Genomic DNA, 23812 nt, shown 5'->3' with positions numbered 1-23812 from the left:
CTGTAGGAAAAAATCTCCTCAAAAAAATCAAGAAGTAACAGCATCAAGGGAAGAACTGGAGGGTCAAAGTCACAGGCTTTAAAATGGTTGAAAACTGCAGAATGACAGAGAGGTAGAAGGTCAGAAACTAAAATATCAGCCTGGTGGCAGCCTCAACTTACCAATAAAAAAGTTCAAAAATGTATTACACATTTTAAGGAGTTTTCAAAAGAGACAGACTGAGGCATTAAGAACAGAGTCAGAAGTTTTAAACAACAGGCATGGGCTATAGAATAGAATAGAATACAATAGAATTCCTTTATTGTCACTATACAGTTGTACAATGAGATACAGGTTATGAGAGTGAGATGCAATAATGTTTGATAGGTGTTAGTTAAAATAGCTCGAAGGTTTCCATCATGTCCTACCCATGGTTCTCCTTCACCACAGCACAGGATCTAGCTTAACCACTCAAATGACTTTACATTTATTACAATAAGATGGCTTTATCCCAAAAAGTTGATTCTGTTCATCTGGATGTAGCCAATTCGGTGGAAGAAACATTTTGTCACTCATTCAAGTGACTTCTTCAGTTTCAGCTGTCTGCAGGTTTCCCCAACTTTATAAACAGTACCTTTGCACAATGACTGAAACTCGCACCACTGGCGAGTAATGGGCTGTGAGGTCAGTTTCTAGATGATTAATATGCAAATTATCGTTACCATTGATCAACAACCACCAATAAAAGCTCATTGATCATTGATCAATCACTACTGATCTGAGAACATGAGTACCATTCACAGAGATTTAGGGAATGTCTGCAGTCACAGCGTTGTAAGATGGTGAAAGATGTACCCTTAGGCCCCCTCCTCTATTCAGAGATATGTAAATGGCCTCCTTGACTCTGCGCTCAAACCAGCGTTCCTCCCTGTCCAGGATGTGTACATCCTCATGGTTGAAAGAGTGGCTACTGGTCTGTAGGTGTGAATAGACTGTGGAGTCTTGGCCTAACGAGTTAGCTCTTCTGTACTGTGCCATATGCTTCGCCAGAGGTTGTTTAATATATGTATATATGATACAATGTATAAATCATGGCAATCCTCCTATATTACTCTACTTTGTGCCGGAGGACCAGATCCTAGGGGTAGACCCTATTTTGGCGCTGCATGTTTTAGGATTTAAAATCCACAGAGATGCAGCGTTTAGAGAAAATGCATCTCAACTGTTGTATTATTGTAGGGTCTATTTTACAATATAAATCTCCCTGAGTCGACTGTGTTGTGATTTAGCGCTGTATAAATAAAATTGAACTGGATCGATATTCCTGACACTTAGGGTTTTCACTTAAACAGCAGTTGTCCTTCTTCTCTCCTGGATCACCTGGAGCTTTCTTTAGGTGCTTTCCAATGTACTGCTGGGATAAGCACATTTACTCAGGGCCGTCTTGATATGATGTTCTTCTGCTTCCCTGGCCGCTGTGTCTGTGGACATCTGTGTTCGCTCTGTGTTGTGGCATCCTAATGACACCCATTTTGTGCTCCAGTTGATGATGAGAGTCAAACTTTAAAAACACTGATCACTATGCATTGCTTTATGGTACACATCAACTTTTAAAAGTCCCTCATACTGACAGTTCAAAGAGCAATCACACTTGGTCGCTGCAGAGAGTGGTCCTGTTGCTGAATTTGGGGTCATCCTGTAATCTCTTTCGAACGCTTCCGTGAAAAGAGATGTAACATCATACGAGACCATTCTTTCATCTGCCTCCATAATGACCTCTCTCATCTTCTCAACAACATCCAAGGTGAGTGCCTTCCTCTCTTCCATGCTGATGTTGGATGCTGGGTGCTTTGGATTGCTAAGACAGGCCGAAACTTTCGTCCACAGTTGCTCTGTTTCCACGTCTGCAATGCTGTTGTTTCGAATTGCTGTTTCTGTGTATCAGGGGCTGGGTCTGTGACACAGTATTTTGAGTTCATTTTGTATTTTTGATTTCTTATAGTTGAGTGCTATTCTGGTTTAGGTTTTCATCTATGTCCCTTTGTGTGAGTCTGCTCTTGTTCTCTGTGTCAGTATGACTTGTATTTCTTGTCTGTGTGTTTCATGTTATCAAGCCCGTGTTGTCATGTCTACAAGTATTTTCTTATCTGGATGATTGACCATGCATCAAAGACAACATGACAATATGTTGTATAAAAATGATTTTTTTAATAAACTTATGATAAACTGCTGTTATCTTTTGTTATGGGTTTCCTTTGGGCCTCACCCGTGCACGTTTGAAAAGACAGATCTAAGGTCTCTGTGTTTTATTGCTCCAAGTACTTGTTTAACGAATTGTTTCCTCTAACATCTTTCTAATTATAACTTCATCATATGAAACCAAAAACAATTTTTTTTTACATATTGCAAATGACAAACACTGACGTATGAGAAATACTTTTTATGCAAAGTCACATCACAGAGCTAAAACATTGCATACCCTGTCCATTATTTCTCAAAAAAGCAAGTCACATTTCACAAGTTCAGTTTTTTAAAGCAAGCAAAGTGTTTTTTAACTGTATCTATTGAATTTGAAAAGTTTTACAGTACATGATGGCATGACAATTAGTTTCACTGTACAATGTTTGCAGTAATTTAAATTGAAAGATGAGCAGAAGGATTCCTCACAAAATACAGTATTGTGAGCCTGTTTTCAATGTCTTGACCACAAGTGAGGGAACTATATGAGTGATATTAGACACAGCAAGCTGTTTTTATTCGATCAATCAAATGTAGTAGAATGGACATTTCTACGTACCATGTTCACTCCTAAAACTATCCAGAGGATCTATAGATTTCATATAAATTAAATGTACAACTACATATGTGATCTTTTTTACTCTGGTAGGGTTACGCCTGCATCAGTCCCAGGACTCGGACCATCTGCAGCATTTTCATTTATCATCTGTTTGTATTTGCTCTTGAAGAATCCAGCCTAGGAGTGAAAAAAAAAACCCCACATAAATGTAACAATCGTGCATTAAAAATGAACAAAAATAATCAAGGTATATGAGTAAATATAATAACCATTAAACTATTTTCAACAGGATATGTTCTCTAAAACCTTTATAACTGATTAGTTGAAAAAGTGTAAGAGGAGTCTTTCACCTTATACAGGCCAGCTGTGAGTAAGGCCAGAAAAGCCAACCCTCCCAGACATCCTCCAACGATCTCTTTGGTGAAATCTGGCTCAGGGTAAACTTCTACCTCTGCCTCAATCTGAGAGATGAAGTGACAGGATGTTGATACCAATGAAACTCTTAATAAGTAAAATGAGAGAAAATAATGTGTACACACCTTGCGAACAGGAGGACTGTTGTCAGACCCTGTTGAAAAGTAGATGTACTGGGTTTTGTCGTAATCAAGACTGGCTGTGCTGGTCAAGAGGAATTTAGCAGATTGAAGTCCAATCTAAGAAAAAATGTAAAGCTTAACAGTTGTAAAAAAAAAAAAAATCTTTCATTTAACCCCAAAATCCCTCCAGTTACCTGCTGTATCCATCGTGAACTAATGTTGGCAGAGATTTTGTACGTCGTACTCTGCAGTCTTTCCAGGAACGTGTTGCACTTGAACACTCTGCATGTGGCTACAGAGCAGTCCTGTGATTTAAAGAGAAGATGCAACACAAGCTGTGATCCAGTGTAATGTGATTTTTGTTTGTTTGTTTAAATCTACAATTAGGTTAAATTTGAACAGGTAAAGTGCAGAGGCATACTTACCACCACTTTATCCTTTTGTATCTTCGTAACAAAATCTCTGACACTTGGTTCTTCCTCATCTCCTTTCTGACAGTCTGGAATCTGACATATGTTTGATTTAAGTTTTATTGGTCTTAATTTTACCATATGCATCCATCCACAATAAAGTTATTTGTAGTTTCAGCAGCTAAAACATATATTACATAAATATTACCTGTAGACTGCTCAAATCCACCCAAATGTCTTTTTCACCAAGCCTCACTGGAACCCTGATCACCACAGTGAAATTAAGCGCTCTGATATCATTTGTGACCTAAATGAATGAAGAAAAGGACCAAATGAATTAGAGTTAGGTCTAAATCATACAATAAACTTTTAAAGAGGATAGAAGTTATAGTCTAAGGAGCTTGGAAAGAAAAGCATCTGGACTTCTTTGAGTTGCTTGAAGACGTTTCACCTCTCATCCGAGAAGCTTCTTCAGTTCTAAGGTCAAATGGTGGAGAGTCCCAGATTTAAACCCAGTGGGAGTTTCCCCCCAAAGAGGGACAAATGACCCCTGATGATCCTCTACCTAATCACATGAGCCAAGGTGTGAAAGTTGGTACTGGGTACTCTCCCTTTAAAAGAGCCAAAAGCCTTGCTTTTCACTTCCTCCATGTAAAGGTTGGCTACAATAAGTGACACGGGGGTTTACGACACCAACTGTCTGCCATCTATAATCCAGTTTTGAGATCCCTTCCCAGACGCCTTAACGCCCACTTACATCCTGGGCCATCTGACCTCAGGAAATCACATGATAGGGTGGGGCCAGGTTTCACAATGAGCTCACCTGAAACCCTGGCTGATTGTGACCCACACCCGCTTTCACACCTTGGCTCATGTGATTAGGTAGAGGATCATCAGGGGGTCCTTTGTCCCTCTTTGGGGGGAAACTCCCACTGGGTTTAAATCTGGGACTCTCCACCATTTGACCTTAGAACTGAAGAAGCTTCTCGGATGAGAGGTGAAACGTCTTCAAGGAAACTCAAAGAAGTCCAGATGCTTCTCTTTCCAAGCCCCTTAGACTACGATGACCTGGATGACTGAGAACCTTCACAGACAGATAGAAGTTATATTTTACCTTAACTGACTTTTGGACTGGTTTCTTCAAATCGTTCTTCCCAAATGTGAAATTGTTATAGCTGAGTGAGCTAAACAGACATATTTTGAGGTTTAAATATACATTATGTAATAGAACATTTGTTACTGTGTGATTTCTTTTGTTACAAACATAACAACACACACCTTTCAAATGTCATAAAAATGCTGTATTTTACATCAATCGATTTCTTTTTGTAGAGTTCACTTGTAGATGCATGCTCCTGATTTCCACTGAAAGAGAAAAGAAAAAAAATCTGTTCTGTATCTGTGGTGCTGTTGCATATATTAAGAGTATCTATACCAAAGCAACAGTACCTGGTGGCATTTGCAGTGACAAAGATCTTCCTCTCAAGTTGACTATTGGGTTCAATCCCATAGGAGACAATTAAGGAAGCCTTAAATGAATGAGAGAAATGAGTGACTTCCCTTTGTCTTTAAATTGTGCAAAAGTCAGAAAAAAGAAAGAGATAAAAGATGTTCTGTACAAATACAATTAAAAAAAGAAACAAACCCCAGTTTTGCTCTTGAAAATTGGCTTGTCAATAGTGCAGTCTGTCCTTCCTTGTGACAAACCATCTTCACTGTCCAAGGAGTTGCACTCGATTCGTCCCTTTATTAGGAAAAAAGTGACTGCTGAATGGATTGGAAGAGCAGCAGATCAGTGATGAACTGAAACAGACTTGATCCTGATGCTTTACCTGCTGAATCGTAAACTTCCTGTAGGAGAGTCCAGCTGGGTACGTGAGAATAACACGGCTGTTGTAGGAGTTTTCTCCTCTATTCTCCACTGTGACTGTGACATTCAAAAGCTCTTCAATACCCACTTTAACCTCTGAGGATCTGACAGAGTACAAAGCCCGATGAGAACAAGGCAAAACAAGACAAGACTAGAACCATACTAATGTCACAGTATTCCAAATGTAATGCACTTTGAGCTTTGATAAACCATGTTATTTTCCAGCTCAAACAGTAAGGTAAATGGCTTTGCTAAGATACTGATGCTAAAAGTGAAAAAAAAACAAAAACATTCGTCCATTCTTAGTGAGTTAACATTCTAATACTTGCTGGTTCCCCATATGGAAAAGAAATAGAAAAAAACGTATGAAAGACTTTCATCAGATGTGGCCTACTTCATATAGTGAATCATAAAAGGCTTATATGATTTACTCATGAAAGTGGACACTTTCATATATTGTTTTAGTAAGTATCCAAAACATACAAGTTTCGTTTATATAATTATTCCAGGGATCTTATATCTGTTTTCACTCTTGTATGCTTTTCATACAAGTTTCACACAAGACAGATACAAATTGTATAAGATTTATATACATTCTCAGTGACCGTCTTATTGCTGTCCGTCCTCCCGAATCCACCCCATATGGAAAAGATAAATCTTATAAATTTGTATCTGTCTTGTGTGAAACTTGTATGAAAAGCATACAAGAGTGAAAACAGATATAAGATCACTGGAATAATTATATAAACGAAACTTGTATGTTTTGGATACTTACTAAAAAAATATATGAAAGTAATGAGAAAGTGGCCACTTTCATTAGTAAATCATATAAGCCTTATATGATGCACTATATGAAGTAGGCCACATCTTATGCAAGTCTTTTATAAGTTTTTTCTATTTCTTTTCCATATGGGTAGCACAAAAACAACAGTGTCATCAGTTTCAAAAATATTAATAATGGTTGTATAAGGACAAGTTAAGTGACATTAAGTACAACTTGCAAATAACAACACATTTGAAGAAAACAAGACGCACAAGCAAAGCTTAAGTTTTGTACAGTGGTATGCAAAAGTTTGGGCAACCTTGATAATAGTCATTATTTTCCTGTATAAATCGTTGGTTGTTACAATATAAAATGTCAGTTAAATATATCATATAGGAGACACACACAGTGATATTTGAGAAGTGAAATGAAGTTCAGACTGGCGACCTGTCCAGGGTGTACCCTGCCTCTCGCCCTATGACAGCTGGGATAGGCTCCAGCGCCCCCCGCGACCCTGAAAAGGATAAGCGGAAGCCAATGGATGGATGGATGGAAATGAAGTTCATTGGATTTACAGAAAGTGTGCAATATTGTTTAAACAAAATCAGGCAGGTGCATAAATTTGGGCACTGTTGTCATTTTATTGATTCCAAAACCTTTAAAACTAATTATTGGAATTGAACTTGCCTTGGTAAGCTCAGTGACCCCTGACCTACATACACAGGTGAATCCAATAATGAGATAATTTAAGGGGGTCAATTGTAAGTTTCCCTCCTCTTTTAATTTTCTCTGAAGAGTAGCAACATGGGGGTCTCAAAACAACTCTCAAATGACCTGAAGACAAAGATTGTTCACCATCATGGTTTTTAGGGGAAGGACACAGAAAGTTGTCTCAGAGATTTAAGCTGTCTGTTTCCACAGTTAGGAACATATTGAGAAAATTGAAGACCACAGGCTCAGTTCAAGTTAAGGCTCGAAGTGGCAGACCAAGAAAAATCTCGGATAGACAGAAGTGATGAATGGTGAGAACAGTCAGAGTCAACCCACAGACCAGCACCAAAGACCTACAACATCATCTTGCAGCAGATGGAGTCACTGTGCATCGTTCAAGCATTCGGTGCACTTTACACAAGGAGATGCTGTATGCGAGAGTGATGCAGAGGAAGCCTTTTCTCTGCCCACAGCACAAACAGAGCCGCTTGAGGTTTGCTAAAGCACAGTTGGACAAGCCAGCTTCATTCTGGAATAAGGTGCTGTGGACTGATGACACTAAAATTGAGCTATTTGGGCATAACAAGGGGCGTTATGCATGGAGGAAAAAGAGCACAGCATTCCAAGAAAAACATCTGCTACCTACAGTAAAATATGGTGGTGGTTCCATCATGCTGTGGGGCTCTGTGGCCAGTGCAGGGACTGGGAATCTTGTCAAAGTTGAGGGACACATGGATTACACTCAGTATCAGCAGATTCTGGAGACCAATGTCCAGGAATCAGTGACAAAGCTGAAGCGGCGCCGGGGCTGGATCTTTCAACAAGACAACGGCCCGAAACGCTGTTCAAAATCCACTAAGGCATTCATGCAGAGGAACAAGTACATCGTTCTGAAACGGCCATCTCAGTCCCCAGGCCTGAATATTATTGAAAATCTGTGGTGTGAGTTAAAGAGAGCTGTCCATGCTCGGACGCCATCAAACCTGAATGAACTAGAGATGTTTTGTAAAGAGGAATGGTCCAAAATACCTTCAACCACAATCCAGACTCTCATTGGAACCTACACGAAGCGTTTAGAGGCTGTAATTTCTGCAAAAGGCGGATCTACTAAATATTGATTTTATTTCTTTTTTTGTGGTGCCCAAATTTATGCAGCTGCCTGATTTTGTTTAAACAATTATTGCACACTTTCTGTAAATCCAATAAATTTCATTTCACTTCTCAAATATCACTGTGTGATATATTTAACTGACATTTTTATTGTAACAACCAACGATTTATACAGGAAAATAATGACTATTAACAGGGTTGCCCAAACTTTTGCATCCCACTGTAACTGTGCCTCACCTGGTGAAGTTGAAATCCACTTTCAGGTTATCAACGCATTTGTTATCAGTGCCGCAGTTGATCTCAAACCCTAACTGTGGAAGAGAGCATGATGGAAAAGTACACATTATAAATTATTTAAAGACTAAATAAGTGGTTTTATGGTGATCCAATGTGCTACCACATGTAGGTCTACGGGCAATAAAATCAACAAAATAAAACTTTACAAAGACAGAAAGTACAGTTAATATATACACACAAAAAACACAGTTAATAACTGCAACCCTGCACAAATTAAAAGGACTTTGAGTCTGTTTTGTAAACACAGAGCCACAGTAACAGAAACCCCTCCCTTTAGCACACTTCTAATCTAATGGTGGGAACAGTTCAAAAAGCTGCACCTGATCTGATGTGAGGTTTTTTGAGAGACTGAGGAAGCAGTTATTCTGGAGTTTTATGAACCAAAAGAAGGATTTTTATTTAAATTTTTATTTATAAAGAATGAGAGCATGATGGTAAAGTGTAAAATGCATCATGGACAGAAACAACTGCATTATGCTGCTAACACAACTTCAGCTCTTTGCAATCACCTGCACAGACAACATGCTGATACAAGTACTCAGAGTTATGTTAGCTGAGTGAATGTCGACCTCAGGTCAGCAGCAAGACCCTGAAGTTCAACATGTAACAAAATGATAAGCTGTCAGGCTGCAGCCTCTGCTTCTACCTGTTCATGTTTCTAAAGTAGAATCACCGTGGCGATAGCTTGAAAGTCTCTTTTTGCAGGGTTTCATATTTGCTTTTTGCTGTCAGCTTTGTATTCATACATAAATACTAAGAGGAAGGTCATATGTGTGACTTAAAAACACATTTTTTTTCTGTTTGATATTTATTTCTGAACAGGCAGAAGGCCTTCATGGGCTCAGCTTAAAACATGGCGTCACTGCACTAATGGTGACTCATTTACTTCAAGTACTTGCACAGAAGTCGCTCAAAGAAGTATCAGTCAGTTGCATGCCTACAATAAAATTGATTCAGTAAAGTTAAGAGCAAACCTAAAAGTTTCTCATAACTTCATAAAGACTAGCCTCAGTTGGTCAGCTAATAGGGTTTTTAAAGGTTTACTTACAGGATGAATGGTTGTTGTTTGGGCCTGCGGGGCAAGACTTGGTCTGAGGTTGGTGTTTGAGGCCGAACCATCAAACGTGAATTTGAGCTCATTGGAAAGTTGGTTGAGAGCGTCTTCGGGGCAAGCCTGCAAGAAGAGGTTTAGGTTCAATGTTGGAGGAGTCTTAAAAGTAAAGTTAATTAAACAAAATCTTAAGTTTAATGACTTTTAAGGGCTTTATTTTAAGATTGCTATTAGATCTTACCTCAATGAGGAATTTTACAGGTGAACATTTTTTTATTCCTAAGTCAACAGTAACTGATCCAGACTGCTCTCGTTGTTTCCCACTGATGTAAGCTCGGTTGTTTGGAGGCTTGCGAGTGGCATCCAGTGTTATAGTGTAATCAATCCTTGCTCGAGCTAAAATAGAGGAATAGAATTTGATTTTAATGTTGCAAGTTTCAATACAATAAAATTAAAATGATGTGCAGTGATTGAGAAAAAGAGAGAAGGATGATTAACCTGTGCCGACTGTAGACACTCTGCTCATAGTCAAGCAGATTTCAGCTGTATTCTCTAATGGTTTTGAGCAGTCTACATTCTGTGTAGGGATTTTGTTTGGGCTAAACGATACCTCAGCTCTCACTATTACTATGGGTCTTGATCTGGAAAGTAAAAAGAACACGTGTGAAGGACATGGCAGATGGCTGCCCCTGCCTGAGCCGTGTTCAGACAGAGGTTTCTTCCTGTTAAAGGGGAGAATTTCCTTTTGGAAAGAGAACTTTTGATTTTATCTAATTGTCTGGGTTAAGCTGTGTGAAAGGGAAAATATGGACCTGAGAAATGATATCTAAACTGAAAAGGCAGCTTTAATGCTGAATACTTTCAAAACAAAAACAAAAAAAAAAGCAAGGGATTCAAACCAGAAATCACAGGACTTATTTAAAGGGAATATGCAACAAGGAACAGAGGGAGACTCAGACAGTATAAAACATCAGATAATGATGGAGATTGGAAACAATGAAACAAAACACAACTGAAAATAATAAACAAATTATTCAGAGAGGTAAGTATGAGAATAAAGGGAAACACTGGGGCGCACTAGAAAGTCAGAAACTAAAAACTTAATAAAAATTGAAGTAGGTCTAAATCATACCCCAAACCCCAAAAAATATAAATGCTCTAAATTATTGTAAATGATTTGTGTAATAATTTAACATAAATCATTAAAGCTTTTAATAAAATATATTTGTAAATGTGCCATTCTTATAATAATGAACTTTAGAATGTACCTAAATATTTGACCATTACCTGGACTTACCTCAGTAAGGCAACTCTACCCTTTGAACCCACCGCTAAGTCAGGCAGTTCATCACCACTCTGGTCAAAAGACGACTGACTGATTGACACGCCAAAGAACTTCAGTCCTGACTGGACCTCAGAGCCAGTAATTCTCTGAAATATTTTAATTAATCAGATTTCGTAAAATATTGACTTTACTTGATAGATGAGTTTAGACATCTTTGTGAGGTCTTTGATGTTGTGTACCTGTGAGTAAGTAGGACTGATTCCTCCTCCTTCACCATTAAATATGTAGACGCTGCCTTCACCATTATTCTCCAAAGGTGCTCCAACTGCCAAATCCATGAATCCATCTGAGTTTAGATCAGGCAGCACAGCAAGAGAAGAGCCGAACCTTCCTTTGACAGCTGCATGTCCTCTTAGTATTAACGGATCATCAAAATTACACTCCACAATCTGAAAGCAGGAGAGTGAATATTTTATAGTTAATAAAAATTTGACAAATAAACCGATTAATTTAATTGGATTAGATAAAACTGTGATTTACCAAACCAGTTAGTCTGCAAACATAAACTCTTCCCTCTCTATCAGGCTCCATGTACATTGGGGCTGATATGAAGATCAGATCAGTGATGTCATCATTATTTATGTCCATGGTACACACCTCTGCCCCGAAATATGCACCAGTCTGATACTGTGTAAGGAAGATATGATTATTTTTGTATCTGAGATCATTTCTATGGAAATTATAATTTAATTCATATCTGTCTTAATACAAATGCATACCTGTGATGAAAAGGGCTCAATCTTTTGGTTTTTCAAGTTTTCTCTGTTAACAGCAAACACAACTCCTCTGTGTTTATATCTTGGAGCACCAACAACTGTCAGAGAGCCATGCCAGGATTTAGCAATCGCCATGGAGTAACCTAGAATTTTGGTTTTCAAAAGGAGAAGGCAGATTAAGATTCCTGATTAATCCTATTAAATTATGTCTGTTATGCAAACTCTTCAGTGTGTTTGTGTCAAAGAATTACAGCAGAGCGGTTTATATACATGATCACATGTGTATGAATTAGATTGTCAAAGCTGTAATATTCTTACCAAGATAGCTGTCAGGCTCCAAAGACACATCCTCATATGTTTTCACCTTCTGGCCTCCAGTTGTGTATTGCACGTAGCCTCCCTTCCACTGGTTTGCACCAACAATAGACGTCTGAATTCCCTACAGTGCAGACAGGAAATACATTTTATATACAATTTATTTTACATTTAAAATCTGGAATGTGTTTAACCTGTATTTGCCATTAGAACTTAAAAACTGCCACAAAGGCACATGTGAATCTTTCTTTCTATGACTAGACTGTCTGGTGAGTTTCAGGTAGTTTTAATTACCTCGGGCACATAAACTGCACTGAATCCCTCTTGAGACATTTCCATTTTCAGTGACTCTCCACTGCTTTGAGATCCTGTAACAGAAAAATAAATGAGAAGGTAAAAGACAGACACGATGAGTCAAATTCAATTTGAAGATTAATTTCTTTTATTATGCTTCAAGTAATTATTTAACCTCCTAGGACCTGGCATCCACATATGTGGACATCACATTTTGGGTTATTTAGACTCAATTTTGCTCTACATGGGCCTGATATCCACTGACGAGGACATTATACTGCTACTGTTCTATCAAAATTTTAAACAAATATCCTCATATGTGGCTCTTATTTTTCTTAAAAACAAAAATAATGTAAAAAAAAATAATCTGGCAATTCTTTGTTTTTTCATTCATCTGGCCCCAATATGCCCAAATATCAAAGAGAAATTAAAAATGCATGTCGTGGAAGAGTTCTGGTCTTAGGAGGTTAAAAATTTTTTTTACAGTTTATTATATAACTACTGAGCATTTATTGCTCATTTTACAAAATGTAAAGTTACATTTGCTTTTACAGGTGACTTTACTGAATACAGTACAATAAAGTTAATACAATGTACTAATTTTAGTTGCTTCTTATTGTAGCATTTTACACAACAAATGAAAGTTAACTGCTTCAATTCCAGAAGGACACAGATCCTCATAATGAATGTGAAAAAAATCCCTTGTGAATAAGTGAGCGGCTGAAAGTAGCATTTATTACAGTGCAATTATTTTAATTTTTGAAACATTTACAGGAATTTTAACAAAGTTGTAACAATAAATTTATGTTTGTACCTTCGATTGAGAAAATTTTGTCCTGCAGATTCTGTCTTATTACTTCAAGTGCGTCGAAGTTCTCCACTTGAAAGACGTGTTTGTTTGAGGGAGACGATGCAATGGTGCGCAGTTCTCTTTTGGCATCAGGGTTAGCAAATGCATTCCCCACCTTGTTGACAAATATGTTTGAGTCCTCATACTACGAAAATTATTTGCTCACTTTATTAAAATACATTCGTTAAACTTCACTTGATTTACAAACAGGTTTTAAACTCTCTAACACTGAATAGAACCTAAATCCATGATAACATTTATGTCATGCTATGAAATAGTTTTTACACATATTTTTTCCTCTACTAGCTGTATTTGTATTACACACATATCTCATGTTTCCATTAGTAATTCAGCTTTTTCATTTAAGAGACTTCATTTAAATTTTACATGGTCAGTGAGTTTGGCTTTGATTTAAATAAATGCACTACATGTACATTATATGGTGCATATACAAATGTGTGGCCAGCATGTAACCAAAACTCCTAATCTTTGAATTCGGGTGTCTTCGGTCATATCACTACAGGCAAAAAAAAATTCAATCCCTTAGCCATGCAGTCTGAATTTACAAATATTTGTGAATGAGTGAGTCATTCTAAAGAGCTCACTGAATTTAAGTGTAGTACTGTAATATGATCGCACTGCTGCAACAAGTCACCAAATTTTATTTGGTCTGCCTGTATATTTCATGATTGACTTTAAGTGGTATTATTCCAAAGTGGAAACATTTAGACAAAAGCTGTGCGACAGGAATTTCATAACATTGGTTTCTACGGCCAAGCAACTTCAGGAGCTGTAGTGAGTGAGTGGTTCAGGACTTTTCTCCCTATAGTGCAGCATAATGTGACTGTAGTGTGACAACTGAATAAAACTCATTATTATAAAACTCAACATACTGCAGGTTTAAATAATGGAAGTACTTACCCCAATAGCAAATCGAACAATGTTTTTACTCTCTGCTAGCTGTGCTGCACCTCCCAGATCAGTCCGATCATGAGATTGTCCATCAGTAATTACTATCAAGACCTTCTTGACATTTTGTCTGGAACCTCTTTGTGGTGTGAAAACATTGTTCCTGTCAAATAAAAAAAAATCAAAATAATTTCAAAATATTGTTTTACAGTTGATCTTGTAACTTATACACAACCAGGTAAACTGCATTAATATTATTATTTCTGCATGTCATTCTCTTTGGCAATTTTTTTAACTTTTGCACAAATCAACCTAATACAAGTTTGTTTGTTTGTTTGTTTGTTTGTTTGTTTGTTTGTTTTTTCAAATTAAACTCAGCAAATATTTGAATTTAGCCAGTTGGGGCCATATCATCTTCTCTGTAGAAGATGACACTCTGAAGCACAAGTTTGTGTACAGTGTGTCTTTTAAAAGGCTTCCCTCAGTCATACAGTCCACACAGTACTTAATGTGATCAGATTTATGGAAAAAAATCAACTGGACAATAATGTATCTGCACTTCTTCACTATTATAACTGCATTATTTACACAACATATCTGATGGCCTCGGCTGTGTAAGTAGCTCCCTCCTGTTGACTGATGTCATTGATGTCAGTCTCCACTGATCCAGATGAGGAAAGTTTCTTAAAGTAAAAGTGAACCTCAGGTGAAGTAGAGAACTGGGAAACAGAAAACTGAAAAAGAGAGAAAAAATACTTAATAGAAATAAAAATGTAGCTATTTTATGTCTTTGCCATGATTTTACTGACAGAGGGACAACAGCTGCTCACCTGTGTGTCACTTGAGAGAAATGATTCGATTAGATCTTTCACAAATTTCTTCATTGTTTGAAAATCAGTATTATCTACACTGCCTGAACCATCCAACAGAAAGGCAATGTCTGCTTGTGTTCTACACTCTGTCAAAGAGATGGATTCAAAATTATATTGTTTTAAACTCATATAATGCAAGCAAAAGGATTTTGTACCTTGGTAAAGGGTCAGTGAATACCACACATTTAAACATAGTCCCTTTAAAGTGTCCCCTTCGAACATTTTAGAGGACATCACTAAATGTAATCAGGTACCAGGAGTAATGATATACATGGTGTGTGTGTGTGTGTGTGTGTGTGTGTGTGTGTGTGTGTGTGTGTGTGTGTGTAAGAGAGAGACAGAGACAGAGACAGAGAGGCAAAGACAATTTACTGTTACCTTGAATAGAAGAAGGTATGGGTGGTCTGATCCTTTTGAAACTTTCCATCTGAAAGCACACACCGTTGTACATGGTGATACTTCTGCAGTCCTTCGGAATGGTTGGACCACACACCTGAGAGGAGACAAAGCCAAGATGCCATAATTCAGCAGGTTGAGTATTTTTTGCCACTTAAACAATTATTAATTGTGTGGATGCTTTAAGCATCCACACTATTGAGTTCCTCTTGGGACTTCCGTACACTTTTTGGCACTTAACTACTTCCACAATTTTCAGCCGATTTTCACCGTTCAAATTTTAAAATATTCTGCTATTTCTGCTAATTCCTGCTATGTCTTTTGGTATTTTTCACTATTATACTTTTTAAAATATTAAGCTTAATTTGTCCCATTGAAATGAATGGGAAACTTCTACAATTCTGCTAAAATTTGCTTGTTTCTGAAACTTAACTACTTCCTCATATTTTCACGTAGAACAACCATTCAAACTTTAAAATGTTCTCAAATTATTGGGCTATTCAGGTATGATTCAGCTTTTTCAAATCTTTTACCGTTTTACCTTTATGCCTCTTAAAGTTTTGAGTTGCAAAATTGTGATTTTTCACAAAATACATGCGTTGTTATGGTTGCTATGCACTTGGCTTCCAGTCTGCCACTGAAGGTTTTGCAGTCTTCTCTTCATGTCCGAACAACTTCTTGCTACTTGCTCAATCTTCACTCAACTTCCACAAATTATACATCAAAACGTAGGTATTTTTGCTGGGTTTCCGAAAATGTCACTATCATTGTTGTGGGATTTATAGAATTTTGGCAAATCTCCTCAGACCAACACAAAGTCGCAAAACTCTCCATAGAAAGTCAATGGAGAGCTTGTTCAAAATCACCGCTTGATTTCTGTAATGAGAGGCATATTCGAATCGTCATATCTCCTTAACGAAGCAAAGTTAAGACATAAGGCTTGTCCTGGTATATCTTCAGACACTCCTGACGCTCACAATTCAAGAATTATTTTCTCACCTATTACCGTTCTGAAATGAGTTAGACTTGTTTGAGGGTAGGAAATTCGTCCTTCGCTCAGATTTCTTCAGATTTCAAACTCTGGAAATGAACCACTTTTTTCTCTCGTCATATCTTTTTAATGGATTTCCACAGAGACCTGAAAATTTCCATGATTGTTCACCAAAGCGTGCTGTCTCTTACGGTGAAAGAATGATATTGATACTCCAAATAGATTTAGAGTTAGAAAGCGTTGTTTGAGGGCAAGTCAAGGCAGTTTTTGCTTTGCTCTACTCAGTTATGTTGCATTAGAAGTCAATTATCTTTAATAATTCATATTTTAATGATAAATTGTCAACACTTTAAGATTCCCCCATCTCTTCTGAACAAAACGGTGTAAGAATGACCGTTCTAGCCCCTACGGTTAGGAAATTATGGTCATTTGTTTGAGGGGAGTCGTCATTATGAGAAATAGACTGCAAAAATCCTGTCTCTCTGTGCTGCGTGCACCTGTTTTGGCGGGAAAAAGTGCACAGGCTCTCTGATTGGTGGATTCAAATTCAGCAGCTCCAAGGCTGCTTGACTGAGCTAGAAGCTTACTTCTGTGTGTGTGTGTGTGTGTGTGTGTGTGTGTGTGTGTGTGTGTGTGTGTGTGTGTGTGTGTGTGTGTGAGAGAGAGAGAGAGAGAGAGAGAGGAAGCCTTTTTACGGGATGATCTCATTGTAAGATTCAAATTCAATATATTTAGACTGGTTGACTGAATTGGATCTTGTGTGTGTGTCTCTCTGTGCATGTGTGTTTCCATATGTGTCCATATTTGTGATTGTGTGGCTGTTATATATTTTTTTGCTGATTTTTTTTTCATTTAACAAGTATATTTGAGGGACCCTCAGCATGTTCAGCATTTTTTCAGCTGTCCATTTTGCTTTTCCAATTTTTCTGTTTAACTTATTACTATTGTGCTAAGTGGTGTGTGTGTGTGTGTGTGTGTGTGTGTGTGTGCGTGTGCGTGTGTGTGTGCGTGTGTGTGTGACAGAGAGAGAGAGAGAGAGAGACAGAGAAAGCCTTTTAATGGGATGATCTCATTGTAAGATTCAAATTCAATATATTTAGGCTGAGGAATTCAAATCCACAAATCAGGGCCTACACAGCTTCCCAGGCAGCCAATCATATATGTGGGCTCAGGCATTCAAATTTGCATATTGGGGAATTCGTGGCTTCTAAGTCAACAAGTCATCCATGTCATATATCTCTAAAAATTCATATTTTAATGATAAATTGTCAACACTTGAAGATTCCCCAATCACTTCTGAACAAAACGGTGTAAGAATGACCTTTCTAGCCTCTACGGTTAGGAAATTATGGTCATTTGTTTGAGGGAAGTTGTCACTATGAGAAATAGACTGCAATAATCCAGTGTCTCTCTGTGCTGTGTGTGTAAACAGAAGCACCTGTTTTGGCGGGAAAAAGTACACAGCCACTCTGATTGGTGGATTCAAATTCAGCAGCTCCCAGGCTGCTTGACTGAGCTAGAAACTTACTTCTCTCACTCTGTGTGTGTGTGTGTGTGTGTGTGTGTGTGTGTGTGTGTGTGTGTGTGTGTGTGTGTGTGTGTGTGACAGAGAGAGAGAGAGAGAGAGAGAGACCAACTTTAGGGCAGCATCTCATTGTTGGAAAAACATATAATATATTTAGACTGGTTGACTGGCATAGACCCTCTGTGTGTCTCTCTCTCTGTGCATTTGTGTATACATATTTGATTTTATGTGTAATTGTTGGCTGTTCCTTCTTGTTTTTTAATTTATTTTTATTTCTTTTTTTTCCACATGTGAACAACAATTAGTTTTGAGGGAACTTAACCATATTCTGTTTTTTTTTTCATCTTGTCATTTAACTTTTCCAATATTTCTACTTCAGTTATTGCTATTCTGCTCAATCATAGTATTTGTTCTAAATCATTGTTATTATGCTATATTGTAGTATTTCTGCTAAATCATTGTATTTCTACTATATTATATTTTTCTTTCTAAATATAGCATTTCTGCTATATAGTTGTATTTCTGCCAAATTATAATATTTGTGCTAAAACATAGTCTTAATTTAAAATTACAATATTCATAGGTCATCACAGTGTCTCTGGTAAATCACAATATTTCTGCTATGTTGTACTATTTTTCTAAATCATAGTGTTTCTGTAATGTTTAAGTATTTTTGGCTAAATATATTCTTTCTGTTATCTTATACTATTTCTCCTAAATTCTTGTATTTTTGAGAAGTTATCATGTTTCTGGTAAGTTACAATATTTCTGCTAAGTTCTGCTATGCTATTGTATTTCTGCCAAGTATTATGTTTCCTCTAAGATATTGCAGTTCTGCTAAATTATTACATTTTAGCAATGTTCCTTTGCTTCTGCAAAGTTTTTACAATTTCTGCAACTTTTCAGCTTTTTCAGCTACTTTTTGCATACAGCTTCAGCTTTAAGCATCCACACTGCATTTTCGCAGGAAATGCAAATTTTTCTAGTTCTATATAAAATCAAACAAGAAATTCCGACACAACTCTTTAAAATCTGCTAACTTTTAGTCTATTTAAAGAAGAGAGAGGGAGGCAGAGAGATAGAGAGATATAGATATAGAGATAGATATAGAGAGATACAATCACTGGTAATGTCTGCAGTTAAGTAACTCACCACAGTGTTTTGTGCTGTCGGGTCACTTTTCATTGACAAACCAAGCGACATGTTGACTGCAAACTCTGGTGCTGTATTGAAAGCATTACAAATGTGTTAAAACACTCCTAAAATACACTTTGTGTAAGGAAGAAAACAATATTCAAATTGAGAACTACAAAGTGCCACAATTCATGAATTGGCATGATAAATATTTTCAAAATGAAGGAACGCAAAACAAAACTCAGTTTTACTTTTCTTCGTCACTATTGTCAAAATTTAAGAAATGTTTTCTTGTTTGTATCAAGAAAACAGTTGGAAAGTTTATTTCATTTTTAAGGCTGAACGTTACATACTAAGATATCTAATATGGAAATCTACTGTAACTGTGATTTGATTTAAACAAATGTATGCGACAGGATCTATGGATATCTATTTTTATGGCAAAATACTATCCGAGTTTTAGCACATTTAGAAATGAATGGTTACCTACCTTGAAATTGTATATTTTGGCAGTTTTGGGAAGAGGTTTTGCAGCTGTATATTTTCCCTCTTCCGTTTTGTGAATGCTGTTCCAGTGGAGCACTGACGAGCAAACTAACAAAATAAATCCAGTCAATCATGTAAGTCTAGAAAGCAAACTCTAATTAAATAAACTCCATATGTCCATATAGCACAACAGAGATGGTAAATAAAAAAAAAAAGAAATAGCAGTAATGTTAAACATGCAGCTGTAAACCCGCTTTCAACATAACAATGCATGTCCTGACTTACTCTGATTGTCTTTGCACCACCTGGTAGCCAAAACCAGCAGCAGAGTTACTCAGGGTCTTCCAAGCCACGGGATCAATATTGAAACCAAGTGCAGCTTTTAACACTGAGAATCAAAGAAGGAAGAGCATCAATAACATTTTTAGAGCCACTGTAAAGGATGATAATGTCATTATAGCATCTCTAATTATAATTGTTTATATGCAGTATAAGAGTAAGAAGCAACTAATTCAGTCGATGAGTTGGTTTAATTCTTTTCTTAACTGCAGATTTCTTTCATTAACACTAGGAAGCGCCAAAGTCACATATCAATACAGAAACTTAAACATTTTCTGATATGATTACTGTACAGTGAAAATCTCATACCACTGCAACCATGCATAACAAAGTCTTTGTTCAGTATCAGTTATTTATTTCTGTTAAACAAAGTCTTCCGTTTTTTTAGATGTTAAAAGCAGTCAGTATGACACTGTATAATGCTAACTTGCATGCAGCAGTATTCAACAACAACAACAGCAGCTTCATGATTTTGTAGTTTCCAGAATCTAAAAATATTTAATATTTATACCTCATCAGCATGAGACTCAACTTCTGTTTCTTGTTATGGCCTTAGAAGAGTTAAATAAAAGACTCTCATAGGATCCCCTCAGCATTTATTCACTCTTGCATATGCTATTTACATTAAATATAAAATATAACCACAGTAGGAAAGTTGGGTGCAGTGTCAGAATACCATACAGTAAGTAAGCCTCACATTTTCTGTAGACCTCAACAAAACAGGCAGGTCTATATAATGACTTCATAACTTCATACAATGATTATTTTGGATTATTTCAGCTTGTTTTAATCAAGTTTAATCATTTATTAATAATCAAGAATTTATCTTTTTATAATGATGACTTATGAAATACTTTTTCACTCAGTACACTTCTATAACAGAGAAACATCTTGGTAATGAAGCTATTTTTACAGTCAGAAGTTACACATACAGTCACTGAGCTTATGGTAGTTTGGTTCACAGGGGATAAAATATAAGGAAATGAGCTCTACAAAAGTATTCCGAAAAATATAGGTACAGGTTCACTAACTAACAATCAATGTTAGATCTTAACCCTTTCACGCATAGTGGATTTCAATACACTGGACAGCTATTCAAAGGCTGTTTTCTTGTATTTGTGTCAGTGTTGATGGTTTACTTGCACATAAACCACTCTACTGGACACTGATGTTTCACTCCATACACATCAGTTGCTCATCTAAGTGAACATGTAAAAACCTCTTTGAAAAATACATGTTTAAAAAATGAAGTTCAACAATCTTTTTTTTTTCATGCCTAAAGGTAAAAATAATTTAAAAACAATCCTGATTAAAGTTGTCACGATTCATGCATGAAAAGGTTAATACTACTCATTGTACTTTTTTTAAATTTAAAATGTGTCTCTGCTATATTTACCAATAAAATAGCAGTCATATTTCTACTGTTTGCAGACATTGATAATTGATAATAATTGAGAATAAATCTGAAGGCACCAGTTTGTCTTACCTGACAAGAATAATGTAGCACTGATTATCCAGTCCATTTTGTCACTCCCAAGGAAAGAGGGTAATGATAGATGAACGTGAACCTACTTCTGCTGATAGTGTGAGCTGAAATCAAAAATGCAGAACTCATAAAGCAACCTCTCAAAGCTAAGACAGTCAGTTAGAGGAACTCTTATGTAGGAGTTGCTACAGTATTAATAACACTGTGTCTTTGATGCTACACAACACTGTGGTGGTGTCGTTTACATTTTATCTAAAAAATCATCAACTTGGTTTTAATTAAACAATAAAAACAGATATAACAAACAAGATTGGAAGTTTATTACTTTTGGAGCCACAAGATGAAATTACTGTAATCATGAATAATAATTAGAATAATCAATAGCCAAAAAAACCCCCACATTTGACCAGATTACAATATCTTTCCCACTGACCATATAGTATGATTAAAAAAGCCTCTTCTTGTAAAAGAAATTAAGAAAAATGAATTACAGCACCTCCAAAATATGAAGCCATGACTTTCAGTCAGAAAGACTTGCCCCCTCCTACTTGAAGGAGGTAAGGGTATCATTGCCACTGGAACTGGGAAGCGTTGGCGAGCAATATTGAATTTGGTATGGTTGATATGGTTGATTTTGGTATCGATCAAATACTAAGTAAATACAGGTTCAGTAGTGCATATATAAAGTACCATTAACAATATTTTTTAAACTTAACTATAGGTAAGAACATTGTGACATGATTTATGAGGTGAATCATTATCAGAAAACATCACAATGTCCCATTGTTTTTCTTTGAAGTCTTTTTTTCTATTTTTTTTCTCTTTCTAATTTAAAGCTAAGTTAAGTTTTGAATATTAATCAAACAAGTTAAGCATAACTGTAATGGGGACGGCTTTAAGACCCAGGGGACCCAAGAGAGGATATAAAAGAAGAAGTAGCAGCACTGACAAGTGGCTGTGAAAAATGGTTAATGGAGAAGTTGAAGAGCCTGAGAAGTTTCCATTGTCTGCTACATAAACTGTCATTGTAAATCTCTGCAGAGGTTCAAAGTACAGGCTGTTTTTCTTTTAGTGTTTTTTTTTAAGTTTGCTGAAATGTATTTGATTTTTATTGTATTTCATCTTTTTAGTATTGATTTTAGAAGACCACATTCAAGTTGTGCAGCAAACATAATAGCTGGAGAGTTGGGCTGGAGACAGGTGAGGAGTGTTAAGCTCCACAGCCTGGTTCTGAACTAGCCTTTCCTCATTAGCGAGTAAAAGACTGGTTGAAGATGTTCTGTCTTGTTTTCGTTCTTCATGAGGAATAAGTCTCTAAACTAGCAGGGTCTGTGGAAGCACAGACTCAACAACAACTACTCTTTGAAAATGTTTTAGACAAAAGGGAATTGGAGATTAACTATACAGCTGGCTCAAGTGACTGTATTTTCAGTAATAGTACTGCCAGTCCAAGTGGTATGTACCTCATTAACAGGGATAGACTGATCCCATACATTTACACATATACGTATGATCAGAGGAAGTCCTATGTAGGCTGAGCTACAATACTGACAGTATTGTCAGTTTTTTTTGTTTTGTTTTTTGGGGGGCAGGGGGTGATCCAGTCCTTTTTTAAAATAAACACTAATAGCACTTTTGCGCCCATATGAAGTTATTTTTAATCATAAATAATAATTAAAAAAATAACTAACCAACTAACTTCAGTTCTTGTTAACTGTTGTGAAAATAAATTGATAGATGGTTTTACTCAGATGATACTCCATTTTTGTCACTTTCAATTGTACATAAGAAATAATTGAATGATTGTAGAGAATCAATTTCCAGTTTATAGTATGCATATAAAAGAATTTGCATGGTTTTCATTTCATGCTTGTTTGACAAAATCAGCAGGATATCCTTTAAAGCAACCTCCTTACAAGAAGCCTAAAAATAAAAAGGGTAATTTTGCCTGACTTCCTTTGCACTCTCATCCAGTTCCTGTAAGTCAGAAAATCTTATAATTTGCTAATTCTATATTATGCATACAGTGTGAGTTGGTCAAATAGGCCTATATTAGATATGTTGCTTTATCATCAACATTTTTTTTCTCAAGTCTAAACTAATTTTGTTAATTTTGGGTATGATATTCTCTGAAGTGACAACACAAAACATAACTGAGGTTTTTGTTGTTACACCCCGGCCTAGGCAACCGGAGTGCAACACGAAAAAAAGTAAAAATAAAGAAAAAAAAACACACACAAAAAACCCCACTAAAGCTCACCACCAAAATCCCAAAACGAAAGTATCGACAAATCTATTTACAACAAACTATTTATTTACAACAAAACACCAAACTATTTACAACACGGGGGAGATCGCGACCATGACACACTGAAACACAGGGTTTAAATACATAGAGGGAGCAATCAGGAAAATGGACAACAGGAGGGAAACACAGCTGGGGCAAATTAGACCTGACGAGACAGGGAAACGTAAACTGAAAACACTAAGATAACACAGACTTTCAAAGTAAACAGGAAACACATAACAGTCACGCCAAAAACAACACACTGACAACACCGAAACGTAACATTATACTGTGTGTAAATTGGAAGATGACTCCTAGTCTTAACTTGAATTTAAAAGATTAG

At 36.6% G+C, this 23812-nt stretch overlaps 1 protein-coding gene across 1 annotated transcript; it reads right to left on the bottom strand.

Moving 5' to 3' along the window:
• Positions 1-2165: 2165 nt before the first annotated feature.
• LOC309712307 (integrin alpha-M-like) lies at positions 2166-21280 on the bottom strand. Its single transcript, XM_082543018.1, has 30 exons — positions 21183-21280; positions 19643-19745; positions 19362-19465; positions 18890-18960; positions 15204-15318; positions 14784-14911; positions 14542-14687; positions 13966-14116; positions 13009-13159; positions 12195-12268; positions 11904-12024; positions 11589-11728; positions 11350-11496; positions 11049-11258; positions 10822-10955; positions 10023-10165; positions 9766-9920; positions 9522-9647; positions 8414-8487; positions 5555-5696; positions 5368-5466; positions 5172-5251; positions 5001-5087; positions 4837-4906; positions 3931-4029; positions 3738-3818; positions 3507-3617; positions 3316-3429; positions 3127-3237; positions 2166-2953 (listed from the first exon to the last, which is right to left on the bottom strand). The coding sequence occupies exons 1-30, from the start codon at positions 21217-21219 to the stop codon at positions 2855-2857; spliced, it is 3423 nt and encodes a 1140-aa protein (XP_082399144.1). The 5' UTR covers positions 21220-21280; the 3' UTR covers positions 2166-2854.
• Positions 21281-23812: the final 2532 nt, after the last annotated feature.

The sequence above is a fragment of the Aulonocara stuartgranti genome, assembly GCF_965226115.1.
Source record: "Aulonocara stuartgranti genome assembly, chromosome: 8".
Taxonomy (NCBI): Eukaryota; Metazoa; Chordata; class Actinopteri; order Cichliformes; family Cichlidae; genus Aulonocara; species Aulonocara stuartgranti.
The sequence above is the reverse complement of the archived record's forward strand: the minus strand, read 5'-3'. Positions and strand labels throughout refer to the sequence as shown.

What these genes read in the sequence shown, in the direction of transcription:
- LOC309712307 (XM_082543018.1), bottom strand. Translation starts at nt 21,219, where the DNA reads ATGGACTGGATAATCAGTGCTACATTATTCTTGTCAG. An exon ending in TACAAAAGGATAAAGTGGTG is followed by an intron (nt 3,618 to 3,737) that starts GTAAGTATGCCT and finishes TTTAAATCACAG; the next exon opens with GACTGCTCTGTAGCCACATG. An exon ending in ACAGTCCTCCTGTTCGCAAG is followed by an intron (nt 3,238 to 3,315) that starts GTGTGTACACAT and finishes TTCATCTCTCAG; the next exon opens with ATTGAGGCAGAGGTAGAAGT.